General features: G+C 40.9%; 1 protein-coding gene and 1 long non-coding RNA gene across 4 annotated transcripts in view; both read left to right on the forward strand.

The window, feature by feature from the left end:
- Positions 1-698: 698 nt before the first annotated feature.
- LOC138166928 (uncharacterized) lies at positions 699-1,898 on the forward strand. The gene is made up of 2 exons (XR_011169776.1): positions 699-1,076; positions 1,401-1,898. It is a non-coding gene; the product is annotated as an uncharacterized lncRNA (long non-coding RNA).
- A 5,974-nt stretch (positions 1,899-7,872) lies between these two features.
- The window catches only part of RFT1 (RFT1 homolog), a 50,088-nt gene continuing 41,878 nt past the window's right edge, over positions 7,873-16,082 (forward strand). The window contains exons 1-5 of one of the 3 annotated variants that reach the window (XM_069095482.1): positions 7,873-8,036; positions 10,790-10,875; positions 11,968-12,084; positions 12,517-12,706; positions 13,032-13,133. In XM_069095482.1, the coding sequence (XP_068951583.1) occupies positions 7,938-8,036; positions 10,790-10,875; positions 11,968-12,084; positions 12,517-12,706; positions 13,032-13,133 (594 nt within the window). In that variant the 5' untranslated portion in view covers positions 7,873-7,937. The remainder of the gene's footprint in view (positions 8,037-10,789; positions 10,876-11,967; positions 12,085-12,516; positions 12,707-13,031; positions 13,134-16,082) is intronic. The other 2 variants (XM_069095480.1, XM_069095481.1) reach the window with 2 other exon arrangements.

Below are 16,082 nucleotides of genomic sequence, written 5' to 3' on the forward strand. Positions count from 1 at the left end.
ATTCAGGAAAAGGGGGTGGTCAACAGTGTCAAAAGCTACAAAGAAATCAAGGAAGATAAGAATGGAGAAAAGGTCATCACATTTAGCAGTTGAGATTGTTGGTAATTTTGAAGAACTTCAAAGTTTACAAAATGCTGTCCTTACAACTACTCTTTGAGGTAGGGAATTCAAGTATTATTATCCCTATTTTACAGAAAAGGAAACTGAGGGGCAGCTAAGTGGCAAAATGAATAGAGCACTGGCCCTGAAGTCAGGAGGACCTGAGTTCAAATTTGTCCTCAGACACTTGACACAATTACTAGCCATGTGACTTTGGGCAAGTCACTTAACCCCAATTGCCCTCCAAAAAGCAAAAAAAAAAAAAGGAAACTAAAATTTTCGAGTAGAAAAGTGACTTGCCCATGGTCATACAGATAATAAGTAATTGAGCTGACATTTGAACACAGATCTCCTACCCTTAGTCAGCAGTGGTAATTCTACCAGTGAGCAAAGAATCATGGAAATATGGAATGATGAAGCTAGGGCAGAAGTCATCATAGGGAGAGAAGATTAGAGATGGAAAGGGACCTTAGAGATTTTTTGGTCCAACCCTCTTATTTTACTTTTAAAAATAAGTTTTACTAATGTCTTTTTTTTCATATCCCCGTCATTTCTAAATATATCCCTTTTCCCCTCCAGTAAACTTTCCCTTGTACTGTGATAGTAATGGCAATTAAAGATTCCCCTGTATTGGCTTGGTTTTCAAATTGATTGTATTAAAACCCAGAGTTTGTTAATCCCACCTGTGGGATGGGCTTGTTGATGTGAAAAGAAAGTCCTGAAGTGGGAGGAGCTGGTGATGTAGATTTGGAGAGACAAGAGAGAGGCGGAAGTTCTTTTTGGAAGCAGCACCTCGTGGAGAGGGAGAGACTAAGAGATTGCTGGTGGCCGCTTTGAATTGCCCTGGACTTTTGAGACCTGCCCCCTGAGCTGCCAAGGACTGAGGAGACATGGCTGTTTTGCTGGTACTTTGTCTGTCTGTTTTGATGTTATTTTGCCAGATTTGTCCACTGGTGAAAGACTGTCCTGTTGAAGAAGTCCTGGAACCTGGCATTTGGTTAAGAAGGCCTGAGACTGTCCTGCAGACAGAGAGTGAATACTGTCCACTGGTGAGGGACAGTACTGAGAGTGAATACTGTCCACTGGTGAGGGACAGTACTGTTGTTGCAGGGGTCTGGAGACTGTCCGGCAGACAGAATGAATACTGTCCACTGGTGAAGGACAGTGCTGTTGTTGCAGGGGTCTGGGAGCCTTTCTGTTGGTTCAGAAGCCCTGAAGAAGGATTTTCTTGTTGTGTGTTTACAGAAATCCTGGGAGAGGGCTTTGCTAATGTGTTCAGGGGTTCTAGGACTGTTCTACAGACAGAGGATAAATTCATGAAGGGACTGGCAATGTATCTTATGGCCTTGCTAAGCCTTGTCTCTCCAGGAACTAAGATTGCTGAGAACTTGCCTCGTGTCAAGATGAAGAAAAGACCTCCATTTGGGTATTAAGTGCTGTGTTTAAACTTGATGTAACTCTGGGGTAGATTCAATTGTGATCCAGGGGTGGGGAACTTTTGACCTTTTTGTGTTCTATGGTTGAGCAAATGAATGTATTTTACTTATGTTTGGAAACTAATCTCCATTTGAGAAGAGGGGCTTTGTGGTGGACTTAATTAAGGTATAGCCTAGGGGTGGAGAAGTATTTGGAACAGAGACTTTGTAATTGATTGAATGATTGGAAAGTCCTGGGGTGGGGTAGGCCTTGGAGATTATTTAATCACACTTAGTAAATGCTGTATTTTGAATGATGTCATGTTTTGATCTTCTCTGTTCTGGGTTTGTTACTGAATAAAATAGAGAGCACCTATGCTGGTATTTTGAACCTGGGAAGTTGCCTTTGCTTGATATTATATTACATGTACCAACAACAAAAAAAGTTAAGCAAAACCAATACATTGACCATAGTTTGACAGTGTATGCAACATTCCTCACCCATAATCCCCCAATTCACCAATAAAAGAGGGGGAGGAGCATTTCCTCATCATTTCTTCAAAGCCATGGCTAATCATTGTAATTACACAGTATTCAGTTTCATAGTATGTTTTTCCATTGGCATTACTGAAGTCATTGTTTTCCTGGTTCTGCTTACTTCACCCTGCATCATTTTGTACACTTCCTACATTTTTGTGAATTTCTCATATTCACTATTTCTTATGGCACAGTAATATCCCAGTACAATCATATAGCACAATTTAGCAGTTTCCCAATTGATAGATAGCTACTTTGTTTCTAGTTCTTTGCTCCACACACAAAAAAATGCTGCTCTAAATTTTTGGTATACAGTATATAGGACCTTTTATATCTTTGGTCTTCTTGGAGTATTTACCCACCAGTGGAATCTCTGGGTCAAAGGTTATAGAATTTAGTCACTTTTTTGCATAATTCCTCATTGAAATCCAGAACAATTAGACTCCTTCACAGCTCCACCAACACTGCATGAATGTGCCTATCTTCTTGAAGCTCCTCCAATGTTGATTATTCCCATCTTTTGTCATTTTTGCCTCACTGCTTGATGTGAGGTAAAACTTCAGTTGCTTTGATTTATATTTTTCTTAAGTTAGTGATTTGGAGAGATAATTCATACAGCTTGTAATTTTTCTTTTGCAAACTCTTCATATCCTTTGATCACTTAACTGCAGTTACAGAGGAATGGCAGTTTTATTTGTGAGAATTCCTTATATGCCTTGGATAGCAGACCTTTATTAGATATATTTGATACAAAGATTTGGTTTTCCAGTTGAGACCTTCCCTCCCCCAGCCTTGTTAATTTTGCTCATGGCCCACTTTATCTTTTCTGAGTTCCTCTATTCCTTGTTTGGTAAAGAATTCTCCTCCTAGCCATAATTGTAAAAGGAACCTCCTTCCATTTTCCTCCAATTTTTTTACTATGTGACCTTTTGTATTTAGGTCAAGTAACCATTTGGAACCTATTGTAGTACATTTTGTAAGGTGCTGGTCTATACCTATTTTTTGCCAAACTGCCTTCCTGTTTTTTCCAGCAATTCTTGTCAAATAGGAAATCATTCCACAAATAGTGTATGTTCTTGGCTTTATCATATCCTGGGTTACTGAGTTAAGATTGTTTCAAATTTTTGCTTTCCTGGTTTATTTCTAACGGGCTTTATTTTTTTAAACCAATGTCAAAAAGTTTTTGATTACTGCCTTGTAAAGTAGTTTGAAATATGGAAGTGTTTCCCCTTTCATTCTTACTTGAAAAAATATTTTATTTCTCTTGTAATTTTAGACCTTTTGTTTCTCCAAATGAATTTGATTATTTTATCTAGCTCTACAAAATAACTCCTTGATAGTCTGATGAGTAAAGCATGAAATCTGTAAATTAATTTAGGCAGTATCATAATATTTCTTATATTAATTCAGCTCAAACATGAGCAATCAATATTCCTCCATTTATTTGTCTTCCTTTTTTGTTTTTTGTAGAGTCAGAGGTAAAGGGGCGGCTAGGTGGCACAGTGAATAGAGCACTGGCCCTGCAGTCAGAAGGACCTGAGTTTAAATCTGGCCTCAGACACTTAACACTTACTGCCATGAGCCCTTGAGCAAGTCACTTAACCCCAATTGCCCTTCAGAAAAAAAAAGAGAGGTAAGCAGGAAGAACAGGCATGGAGAACAGACCATGTAATGGGATGGTGATGGGAGTTGCAATGTCATATATACAGAACAACAGAGAGGCCAGTTTGGCTGGAATGCAGTATCTGGGAGGAGAAGTAATGAGCCTGGAAAGATAAAATGAACCCAGATTGTGAAAGTCTAAATCTTAGCCTCTTAACACAAAGACTAGATAAAAATTTCCATTTTGCATCTTTCTAATACATCTATCTGTTGTGTATTATGATTATCTGCATTTATTTGTATTCTACCAAGCTGTAAAATGTTTTCAGCTTTTAAATTCAATTAACAAGCATTTTGATTTTTTTATACCTTTTACCTCCTCTCTCCATTGGAAAAACAAAAACAAAACCTTGGTTAAAAAAAACATTTGTGGGGCAGCTAGGTGGCTCAATCCCTTGGAGTCAGGAGAACCCAAGTTCAAATCTGGCCTCACACACAACACACACACACAAACCTAGCCGTTTGACCTTGGCCAAGTCACTTAACCCCAATTGCCCTACCTTCCCCCCTCAAAAAAACAACATCATTTGGGTGTGTATACATATATGTATAACCAAGCAAAAACAAATTCCCACACTGGCCATATCCAAAAGCGTGTCTTATTCTCCCTCTTGAGTCTATCACCTCTCTGTCAGGAGGTGGGTAGCATTCTTCTGGCACTGTGGTTGGTTACTACATTGATCGCAGTTCTTACATCTCTCAGTTGTTTGTGTTTGCAATGCTGTTACTGTATAAATCGTTTTGATTTTGCTCATTTCACTCCACATCAATTTATACAGTTCTTCCTAGGTTTCTCTGAAACTGTACTTTTCATTAATTCATTTGGCACAATAGTATTCCATAGGATATATCATAATTTGTTCAGTCATCCCTCAGTTGCCTGGTAACCCCTTAGTTGTCAGTTCTTTACCATTACAGAAGAAATGCTATAAATATTTTTATACACACAGGTCCTTTCCTTCCTTCTTTGAGCTCTTTATGGTATAGGACTAATAGTGACACCACCTGGCTCAGCAGGTAGGCAGGTTAATGACTTTTGAGGCATAGCTCCAAATTGCTTTCCAGAATGGCTGGGTCAATTCACTTCATCACCATCAGTACATTAATGTGCACATTCAAGCTGTTGAATTCATAACAGCAGGAAAGCATGTTTTATTGAAACTTTGTGCTTTCTCCACTGCCTATTATAAGTGATGTGCACACAGCAAGAACTGAATGTTTGTTGAAGGAATGAACGAATTTGAACAAAGGGAGAAAGGACTGCTTAATATAACTAAGTTTTAGGTGGGGATGGGGTATGGGGTAGGGTGCTGTAAGCCTCCCCTTGCAGCTGGTTTGAGATCTCTAGTCCAACCTCAAATTTTTCAGGGGAGCATTTATTCAGTGACTGTGTGCTCAGCCCTGTGCTGAGCAATGTAGAGGGTTATACAGAAGTATCCCAAATGTCTTTACTTCCAGCCCAGTGCTTATTGTGCTATATGGAGCTAAGGCAGATTTTGATTGAACATGGTTCTGTGATCTTCTTCACATGGTACCTCCTCCCTTGTTTCAGGGGACAGACCCTATACACCCTCTCAAATAGTGCAATTCTTGTTAACTTTTTACAGAGCATCCATGCAGGATCTACCCAGCAGCCTGAAGGCCTTCCTCTAGTTCTTTCATTATTTCATGGATATCAGAGCAAGGCCACTTCTCTTGTGCAAGTGTTCTTTGGTGGTATATTGTAGACCATTGTAGCTATGTATTCTCCGCTGACCTCAAGTGACCCCTAACTTTAACTCCTCATAAATTGTGGGATTCCACGACCAATAGTCATAGTCATTGCAAGACTGTTAATGTTTAAAAAGATGAGTCATCATTTCAGGGGGAATCTTAGGGTCATTAAAAGTAGTGAGCAGGGGCAGCCAGGTAGCACAGCAAGTAAGAGCACCGGCTCCAGTGTTGAGAAGACCTGGAGATGGAATCCCGGGCTCAGACACTTAGCACCCACCCAGAAACACCTGGCCGTGTAACCTTGAGCAAGTTACTTAACCCCAATTGCTTAGGGGTGGCCAGGTGGCTCAGCGAGTAAGAGTACCGGCTCCAGTGTTGGGACGACCTGGAGATCGAATCCCGGGCTCAGACACTCAGCACCACACCCAGAAATAACTGGCCGTGTAACCTTGAGCAAGTTACTTACCCCCGATTGCTTGAAAAAAAAAGTAGTGAGCAACATTCTATAAGTGGTGCATCTTGCCCTGCTCTTCAATTCTGGGCTATGCTTATGTGCTAAAGAGGAGAATATAAGGATGTCATTAAGGCATTGTAAATGGAGTAAAAGGAGGTAAACTTGTTGTGTAGTTGACTATGTAGTTATGCTCAATTAGTATCCCCACAATATTCAAGGATCTAGAGGAAGATCTCCAGCCCCTTGAATGGCTCCCCTAAGGTAGCTTTACAATATGAAATAGAGCTGTACAGGATAAGAAGGTATAAAGTCTTATAGTTTATTACGTTTTCAGTGACTTCTCTGTGAAGACATGCTCAGTCCTTGGGCCCTTTAGTCTGTCTGGATCCAGTCTGCCTTGGATCATGTTGGTGGTTCTCAAGCTTAGGACTATCACAATCTGAATGACTGTTCAGCTCCCGTTGGCTGTGTTCTTGATCAAGTTTCCTAGTTGTGGCTCCTCAAAATCAGGCAGTATCCCATAGGTTTGTAGGGGTTCACACCCAGGTGGTTGGACAAAGCTGCCTAATGTCTCCTCACAGATCAAAGTTTTAGTCTGCCTGGTTCAAAGGCTAGTATCAGCTAGGCTCACCTAGTGCCAAGGCTTTACTTATATCCAGTTCTCTTCCTATCTGTTTGACCTCTCCTCAGTCTCTTTTGCTGAATCTTCATCCAGGTCACACGTGCTAACCATGGGTATCCTCCAAGGCTTTATCCTGGACCTTCTTCTCTTCTTCCTTTATACCTTTTCATTTGGTGATCTCTAAGTAGATATTCTCAAATCTACTTATCCAGCACTGCTCAGCTGACCTCTAGTCTCACAGACATCTCAGTCTGTATGTCCCGTAGTCATCTTAAAAACTCAACATGTCCAAAATTGAACTTTATATCTTCTCACTCCCCCAAACCCTCCCCTCTTCCTCATTAATTAGCTTATTACTCTTACAGGTATCACTATCCTCCCAGTCATCCAGGCTGGAAACTCAGGTGCCATCCTTGACTTCACATTCTCATTTACCTACCATATGCAATCAGTTGTCACTTCCTGAACCTTCTGCCATCCTAACATCTCTTGCAAACAATTCTTTTCTCTGCACTGCCACCACCCTTGTGCAGGCCCTCATCACCTCATGCCTGAATTACTGCAATAGGCTCCTAGCTTTTCCGCCTTTTGTCTCCCTACCCCAGTAATCCTCTACTCAGTTGTCAAGGGGATCTTCCAAAAGCACAGCTCTCCTTCCCACCCTCCCCCCACTCCATTAAAAAAAAACAACACAACTCCAGGGACTCCCTATTTCTTCTAGATCTAAAATTCTTCTAAAGTTAATAATGAAACCCTCTGTTTGGCCTTTAACGCCCTTCCCGATCTGGCCTCTTCCTATCCTTCCAGTGTTCTTATGCCTTTCACCCTTCCTTGTGCTCGTGGACCCAAGACACGGGCTTCAGTGCTTCTCACACACTCCAATCCTGAGTCCAAGCATTTTCTCTGGCTGGCCCTCAGAGGGCCTCCCTCCTCCTCTTTGCCTCTTGGCTTCCCTGGCTCCCGACACCATTCAAATCACAGCTCCAGCCGCTGACCCTAACCTGCACACATCGTTACCCTCTCTGGTCCTCGTTTCTGGCTGGGTGCCCTGCCCCCTCCGCCAGGCTGGACTCCTGAACTGGCCGCGGAGTGAGAGGAATGAAGGCAAAGAGAGGCAGCATGGTGCTTGGCAAGAGGGCTGAATTGGAACAAGAGGACCCAGCTTTACTATTCATTGTCTATGAGACTTTGGGGATTCTCTGGGCCTCAGTTTCCTCCTCTGTCAATTTAAGGATATGGATGATACAACCTGCCCCAAAGCATCCTCCACGAAGTAAAACCGCGCAGGCGCTCGGAGGGCCCGTCCTCCTTCTCGGCCCTCGCCAATCAGCGGGCCGACCGCTGCGTGACGCTATCTCCGCGCGACGTGGGATGGGCGGGGCGCGGACGGCGCACGGTGTTTCCTGGTAACTGCCGGCGCGGGGACGCGGAAGGGATGCGGGGCCCGGAGGTGCCGGGAGGCCTGGAGCCTCGGGCAGGCCCGGAGGTGCTGGGCCAGGCCGCCCGGCTCGCCTCCTCGGGGCTTCTGCTGCAGGTATCGCGCGCCGCCCCAGGACGCTCAGCGCCTCCGCGCCGTGCCCCTTGCCGCCCCTACTGGGCCCTGTCCGGGGTATCCCTGGGAGCCAGGCCCGCGCCTCCCCCTGCTTTTTCCGGTTTATATGGGCAGGGAGGGAGCGGGGAATAGCCCTCGAACGAGGCTGGGACCCCGGGTTCTATTCGTGGAACAAGTCCCTTCTCCATGTGGGGCCTCCGTGCCTTTATCGGGGCAGCTGGTGGTGCAAGCACCAGACCTGGAGTCAGGAAGGTCTGAGTTCAAATGCGGCCTCAGACACGTACAAGCTGTGTGTGACCCTGGGCAAGTCACCTCTCTGCCCGCCTCAGTTAACTCATCTGCAAAATGGGGACAATATTATAGCACCTGCCTCCTAGGTGGTCGTGAGGAGCAAATGAGATAACACTTGTAAATCGCTTAGCACAGATCCCGGCACATAGTAGCGCTGTCTAAAAGGTAGCCATTATAATTAGCTGTTATCCCTTAGAACTCCTGAGCTGGAAGGAACTTTAGAAACCCTCTTGTCCACGCCTCTCATTTTACACGGAGAAAGAAAGGGACTTGCCCCTGGCAGCAAGTCAGGTGGCCGACCCAGGTCACCTTTCCTCCCCTCTGAAAACAGGAGGAGTAAAGACCTGATCATCCATATAGTCTTCTAAGCGCATTATGTCAACTTATTGGATCCTATGAGAACCTTGGAAGGTGTATAACTAAACATTATTCTCCTTTTAGACTGATAAGGAAACTTGGACTTGGTGAGGTTTTTAAGTGACTTTTAAAACTTTAAACCATACTATCCCGACACCCTCACAAAATGACTGTGAAAATCAAATGGGACAATGGATTTAAAAATAAACACCGTAGATACATAACAGATTGTGAGGTTTTTAAATTGCCAGTTTAATCAGATGAAAAAAAAATTAAGTAGAAAACACAAGTTGGACAATTCCACATAACCTCTAAACACATAAAGAATTGTAAGAACCATGTTCATTGTATTTGTTTATTGTTTTTTATCATAGGTTTTAGAGTCAGAAAAGACCTTAAAATCATCTTGTTCTGTCCCTTCAAAAAATGAGGCCTTCCGATGATTTGCCCCCAAGGTTCTCTGACAGGATCCAGTATTTGTTCAACTACACCAAGCTACCTTTGTTTCCTTCTTTTTGCATTCCATTTCTCTCCTAATGTGTGTTTATATCTTATCCTAAATTTAGCCACCTTAACTTAGTAAGTTGTTTTTTATAGAGCACCCTGTGCAGTGCTTTGTGCCAAGAGTTGTTTAATAAACATTTGATGACGATTTGTTTCTTAGATCGAGAGGTACAAGGTAAATATTTAAAAGACACTATCAAGGAACAAATGGTACAAGGACACACTAACCAGTATTAGGGTGACGACATCATTTCCCTTCTTTCATGTACATATACATCTAGATGATTATGCAATGATATCTCTTGCTTTCTTTGTACCCACAAGTTACTTATCTCCTGTGCTCCTCAAAGCCTTGCATTTCCTTGAAAATCTTATTGACTTTGGGATAGTAAATAGATGCATTATTTTTACAATAAACACAATATTTAACATTCTTAAAATTCCCTTACCCATTCTTGTATGTTTCCTCAGCTTCATCTATGAAAATGTTGGTAATAGCTTTATGTTTAAGCCTACAATTCTACAAGTATTTATTGAGCACCTATTAGTGCTTCCACTACTGGTGGAGGTGTGTGGGGGAGGAGAAAGGGGGAAGATAGTCACACTTTTCATTTATATAGTGCTTTTAACTTTCACATTGCTTTCACGTCTGGCATCTCACTTGATCCTGAATAATAACCCAGTAAAAGAATCAGGACAGTTATTTTCCTTATTTCACAAATAAGGGAACTGAAGCACAGAAGTAGGTGATTTGTTGAAGAGGAGACAGTGAAAAGGTTATTATCTTTAACCCAATTCATTTATTTATTTATCTGCTTGTTTATTGATGTAGTCGGACTTTGTGATTTGCGTGTCAGTTAGGAATTGAACGAAGGTCTTCCTGGCTCTACACTCAGTTCCATAGCTACCATGACACGCTGCCTTTTTCTGTGCTTTCTCCACTGTCCTCAGACACCTACCTTTCATTAAAGCCATTTAAGCAGTACTGTTATGTTACTTGGCCTTAATTGTCATGCCTTTCTCCTAACATTTTCAAAATACTTGGGTTAGAGCAGTGCCACATATTGAATTAGAAAGATTGAGATATTCCAGATCCCCATTTTTATAAATGGTCATTTTGGAGTAAAAACGCATTAAGGGGCTCATCAGACTCATTAAAGGAAACTATAGCAACACCAACCCAGTGATTTCTACATTTCTTTTATGGAGTTGTATCTGTACTGTATCTCAAGTACTCTATGTATTATATTTATAAACAAAATATAGCTTTTCAATTAGAGGCAATGCCAGTGTGGTTACAAGACTAGGTTTCTCTTCCTTGCCTTCCTTTGTACCTGAAAACAACCATTTAATATCCCTGTGATGGCTTTTTCTGTAAATTGGGAAGCTATAAAATACTTTCCAGGGCACCTTTTCATACCTTCTCACAGGGATTTTTTAGGAATAAAATTAAAATCTAGTTGCAATAATATGTAAATCCATCTTATATTATTTACATATTAGTGAGATTGTATATAAACATTTGATATGACAGCAATTTCAATATTATTAGGATTGTATTCTGACATTTCTTTGTTTTGTAGGTGGTGTTTCGTTTGATTACATTTGGTTTGAATGCATTTACCCTTCGATTTCTTTCAAAAGAAATAATTGGAATAGTCAATGTAAGGTAAATAGAGACATACTTAGCATGTCCGTACCCAATGTGTCTAGTTATGTTTTTCCTTAGACTTTATAATAATAGTGCATGTGCCTCCCTTTGTCAGTTCTAATATTGTGGTGGTATTTTTGTGGTTTTTCTTTGTTTGCTTTACTGTTGTGGTAAGGAAAAGCCGTGACTGTGGAGTAGCTGAGAAAATAATTGATTTTAGTTTGAATGGACACATGGATTGTTTTCCCTGCCAGGTGTTCTGTTTTATATGCTCTCAGAGCCCCATAGGGGATTTGTGGAAGGGAGGAGGGTGATTTACTATAAGCATGTGGAAGAAGTCCCATGAGGGTTGATTTCTGCAGTGGGAAAGGATAGTGATTTGTTTAATCACAGGGCCAAGTAGCTAGTCTATCACCTTTTTTAGATAGTTAAAATAGTCTTTAGAGGGGCTCTGTCTCCTTTTTGTTACTGTGGCATAACCTTCCCTTGGTTTGCTGAAGAGAACTGCTCTTCTGCCATCTAGCTTTTGCCATCCCCTCCTTCTATTATAGAAAGGAAACCAAAGATACTTTTAGATGTAGGCAAGGACTTTTTGTATCCCCCACAGCACTTAGCCTTTACTGAGCTCACCGCTGAATTGAATTATACTAGTCTCATTCTAATTGATAGTTTAAGTACCTGTTCGGAGTGTTGCTCTAATTCGGTAGTCTCTCTGCTAACCAAAGCATTAGGTACACTCCTGCTGAGAAGAGAACCAATGACACTAGTATTGCCAATAGCACTGGTAGCCAGAGAGCTGAGGTGGTGGCGCCCTTTACTTCTTCATACTCAAAGACATCTTTTCACACAGCCATGAGGTCTGCAGGCTGTTGAGTGACCCTGTACTTCCTTGAATCTTAAAGCTGACCATGGCCTATGTAGGTGTGCACAAAACTCTTAGGAATATACTTTGTCTCAATGCACACCTGGATGTGGCCTGTGGGAAAATTCTGGTCATGACAGCTATCTTCTCTACACTTCAGCAGTTGTAACAAAATCTGGCAAAGTCCTGGGAATTATTATTGTAAAGAAACACACATGATCATGCTGCCTCCTGTTTTTCTTCTTTAGGCTAACATTGCTTTACTCGACTGTCACCTTCTTAGCAAGAGAGGCATTCCGAAGGGCTTGTCTGAGTGGGATGAGAAACCGAAATTGGAACCAAACATTCAATCTCTTATGGCTAACGTAAGTTGTGATTTGGTAGAGAAAATAAAGTTTAATCTTGGGAAAACTGATAAAGTAGTAACTCCTGCCTAATTAAAATCGGGTTATTTCTGAATCTAGTTTTCACATGTGGTTTCTCAGAGCATCAGGTTGTGACTAGAAGAAGAGAAACTTGCTGTATGTCTGATGAAGGAGCATCTTTGATTGCTTTGATGCATTGTATGTTTTTGGCTTCCTAGGATTTTGTTACTAACAATGCTTTCTGTCATTTCCACATACTCAGTAAGTCTCAGGACCAAAGTTTTTCTAGTATCTTTAATTTTCAAGTATATCTTGGGAAGTTAGTTAATACAGCTGAATTTCCTATATGGGTTATATTGCTTTTAAAATTTGTATTATAAATTTATGGTAATACTGAATTTCCTTAATGCAGATGTTTAAATTTTCTTTTAGAGTCCCCTTGGGTTTGTTTTGGTCCTTGTTCCTGGGTTGGGTCTGGTCCCAGATCCTTGAAGTGCCTGATCCTAACGTAGTACCCAATTATGGAGTTGGAGTGGCAGCGTTTGGTCTCTCTGCAGTGGTTGAACTCTTAGGAGAGCCTTTCTGGGTCTTAGCACAAACACATATGTTGGTCAGGCTTAAGGTCAGTACATTATCTGCTGTGACTGAACAAAATGCAAAAGAAGGGAAAAGGTTACTTTGGGGTGAGAGGGACTTTTTTAGTTCTGTACTTACGTGAAGTCTGGAAAGAAAATATCAGGGAAAATTCATTAAGTTGGATTCCACTCATCTGATGTCTTGGAAGAGGTTAGGCCAAAATTGACTTCTACTGTCATAATTTATGAAAAACTGGTTTAATAAGCAAAGTAATATTGTAAATAAGCATTTAAGAGTTTGTGTGGGCTTCCCAGATTTCTAGCTGTCCTTAGTTTTAGGCTAAGGTTAATCTTTTAAAAATGTTTTTGCAGGTGATTGCTGAAAGTTTGTCAGTAATCCTCAAATGTATTTTGACAGCTGTTCTAGTTGTGTGGTTGCCTCACTGGGGACTTTACATCTTTTCTTTGGCCCAGGTAAAGTTCATAGCTTTTTAGATTTTTATATAATAGACATTTTAAAATTTTCTCTTCTTTTTTTCATTTCATTTATTCTTTTAGTTGATTTAAATAAATAGTCTGTGTCCCAAGAATCTTCAAAAAGAAGGCTCATAGAAATGTTAGGCTGTTAGTTTTGTTACTGTTTCATTCTTGGTTGTCACCTCTTTTGGCCTCTAATGGAAGCACAGGGATTCCAGGTGTTTCTTGTTAACCTGGCATGTTCTGAAAGCCTGGACTGTTTAGGAATTTTAAATGGGGGAGAAAGGGAAATAGGGACCCCAAAAAGGCTTCCTGCAAAGCAGTGAACTCAGAATCGGGTCTTGTCACTTAATGAATTGGCATATAGCTGGTGCAAAGGCTGAGACAAGGAAGAAGAATATGCCTTTATGTAAAATGCTTCTTGATTGTCTTGGGCAAATCTGTACCAAAGTGATATTTTGGAGTGGGTTTCTCTTTTGAATACAAGGCTGGTGGTGGAGAAGAAAAGTATCAGATTGAATTTATGTTTCTTTCTTGGGGTTTTGCACAAGTTCCTGTGAATTAGGTAGAACTTCTTTCAAGGTAGTTTTATCCTCATCTTAAACCTTATCTTTAATAAGTTAACCTAAGGTTTTTCTAAATTTGTGTACCCTTACCATAAGCTTTTTTCCTTAATATGCATTTTGATTTTGTTCATTTTAAATCTTAAACTCTCCTGCTTATTCCATAAACATTTGGAAATTTTTTGTCTAGTACTTGTACTAGTACATTTTATTATAACATTTTGAATAATAATTTCAATTTCATCTATATTTATTGATAAAATGGCAAAGTACTGGGATAATTCAGAAAACATTCATTCATTTGCACAAGGCACCATGCTACTGAGCCTTCAGATATTTGACAACTATATGAGCTAAGTTGAATTTTTTAAAAAAATACTCCTTGCGGGGCAGCCAGGTGGAGCAGTGAGTAAGAGCACCGGCCCCAGAGTCGGGGACCCGGGATCAGTTCCAGCCTCAGATACTTAACACCCACACAAAATAACTGGCCATGTAACCTTGAGCAAGTTACTTAACCCCAATTGCTTAAAAAAAAATGCTCCTTGTATCTTGGCTTTATAGAAATTGAAAATTACTTAATAAAAATTGAAAATTACAAAATTAAAAAACTAAGTTTGAAAAAAATTGAAGAATTATTAGTTTTGAAAATGGAAAATTGGTGGTCAAAAATGAGGAGTTTTTGAGCAATGAGATGTTAAGATTCATCAGTTTGTGAATTACTGCTTGTGATTCGTGATGTGACAACTGGTCTCTGAATCCCAGGAAAATACTTTTTTGACCACAATTGACCAAGAAATATATGCGAGATTGTACATTAGGATGAAATGAAAGAATTTGAAGGACATGAATATGGGATGCAGAAGATGACCCTCAGCAACTGTCTTCTCTGACCCTCTTCCCCCTTCTTCAAGGTCTCAACTTAGGTTCTACCTTTTCTACAAAGCCTGTTTAACCATTGCAGCCCCCAGTGAGCTCTGGCCTTCTGTGAGCTGTAGCATGGATTGACTCTATCACTCATTTGACACCTATCATCTCTTACATTATAATTTAGTTTGTTATCTTTTTAATGTATATGAGCTCTGACTCCCCAACTTGCACCCTTCTCTGAGGGCAAAGACCATATGTGTTGTCCACTGTACCTACCCTGAGACCCTGCACATAGTAGACATTTAATAGATACTTGTTGATAGTTTGATTGGTCGTGCTTGATTAGAAAAGGCAAAACTTTAGTGCTGTCTTCTGTTTTTCACAGTTTTGTGACGCAGTTCCTTGAATAGCTTTCTTGGACAGGACCACACCCTGGCTTATAAAGCTATTTTTAGGAAAGGCATAGTCTTCTTGCTTATTTCAGTCCTTATACAAACTATGTGCCAGTTCATTAAGCAGTTAAAGAAGACCTGATTCTGAGTTCACTGCTGTACAGGGAGCCTTCTCAGGGTCCCGATTTTCCTTTCCCCTCCGTTTAAAATTCCTTTCAGGGATTCTACTAGGTTGCTCTGTAAGTCCAGAAAGAAACATCACACTTCAGTGTAACAGTGGAGCCACCATGTCTACCCTTGCCCACTGCAGTGATATAACCTTACTTTCACTAACCTACCTCCTTCTTTCCTCAGACTAATTATCTTCCTTGTTCCCAAGTGATAGTAGCAAATATTTAGTAAGATACACAGGAATTAAGATACATTATGTTTCAAGTGTTCATAAACTTTGCCCATTTCTCTGTGGTTCCAGGCCAAGGGAAGTTGCAGCCTGCCATTGTGAGCACTTAGGACACTTTTAGTAAAGCTGCATCTGTCTCTAAGATAATAGAAAGGTAGAAGGGCAGGAATTTTCTCTTTTTTACCCTATTCAGACTTCTGTGTCCTTAAGAATTGATTGGAGTTTCTTTTGTTAAGGTTGGGTGAAGCAAAAAAACCTATTGTGGGAGAGGGTTTTTCTTTTTCTCCTTTTTTTGGCAGAGACTTCTCCCTCCAGTGCTCTCTGTTGGAAAGGAGATGCAGATAGTGCCCCTATTCTCAGAGCTGCCATTTGGTTCTGTTCTCAGCCGGAAGGAGAAACAAGTAAACACTTAAGAAAGTGTTTTTTCTGTCCCCTCACCCAGCCTGAGAACAAACATTCCCGCCTGCACCTCCTGGCGGGCCTCTGTAGCTGGTCTTTGTCTCCAGGATGGGTGGAGGGAGGAGGGACCTTTCTTATCAGCCCTCCTCCCATCCTGCCAACTGTGTACTTGAGAGGAGAGGAGAGGGCTGGCAATTTCTCTGCTAATAAAGCAGATGTGGGGTCTTTTTTGTAATCATAAATTCCACAGATTTCCGGAATTCATGGAAAGTGCTCCTATGAAGGTAGAAAATCCCCAGGCCTCAGTACAATCAGGCACTCACAG

This window comes from Petaurus breviceps, unplaced genomic scaffold (assembly GCF_028583685.1).
Source record: "Petaurus breviceps papuanus isolate PSGF00001 unplaced genomic scaffold, PetGlider_PUasm1.0 227, whole genome shotgun sequence".
NCBI lineage: Eukaryota > Metazoa > Chordata > Mammalia > Diprotodontia > Petauridae > Petaurus > Petaurus breviceps.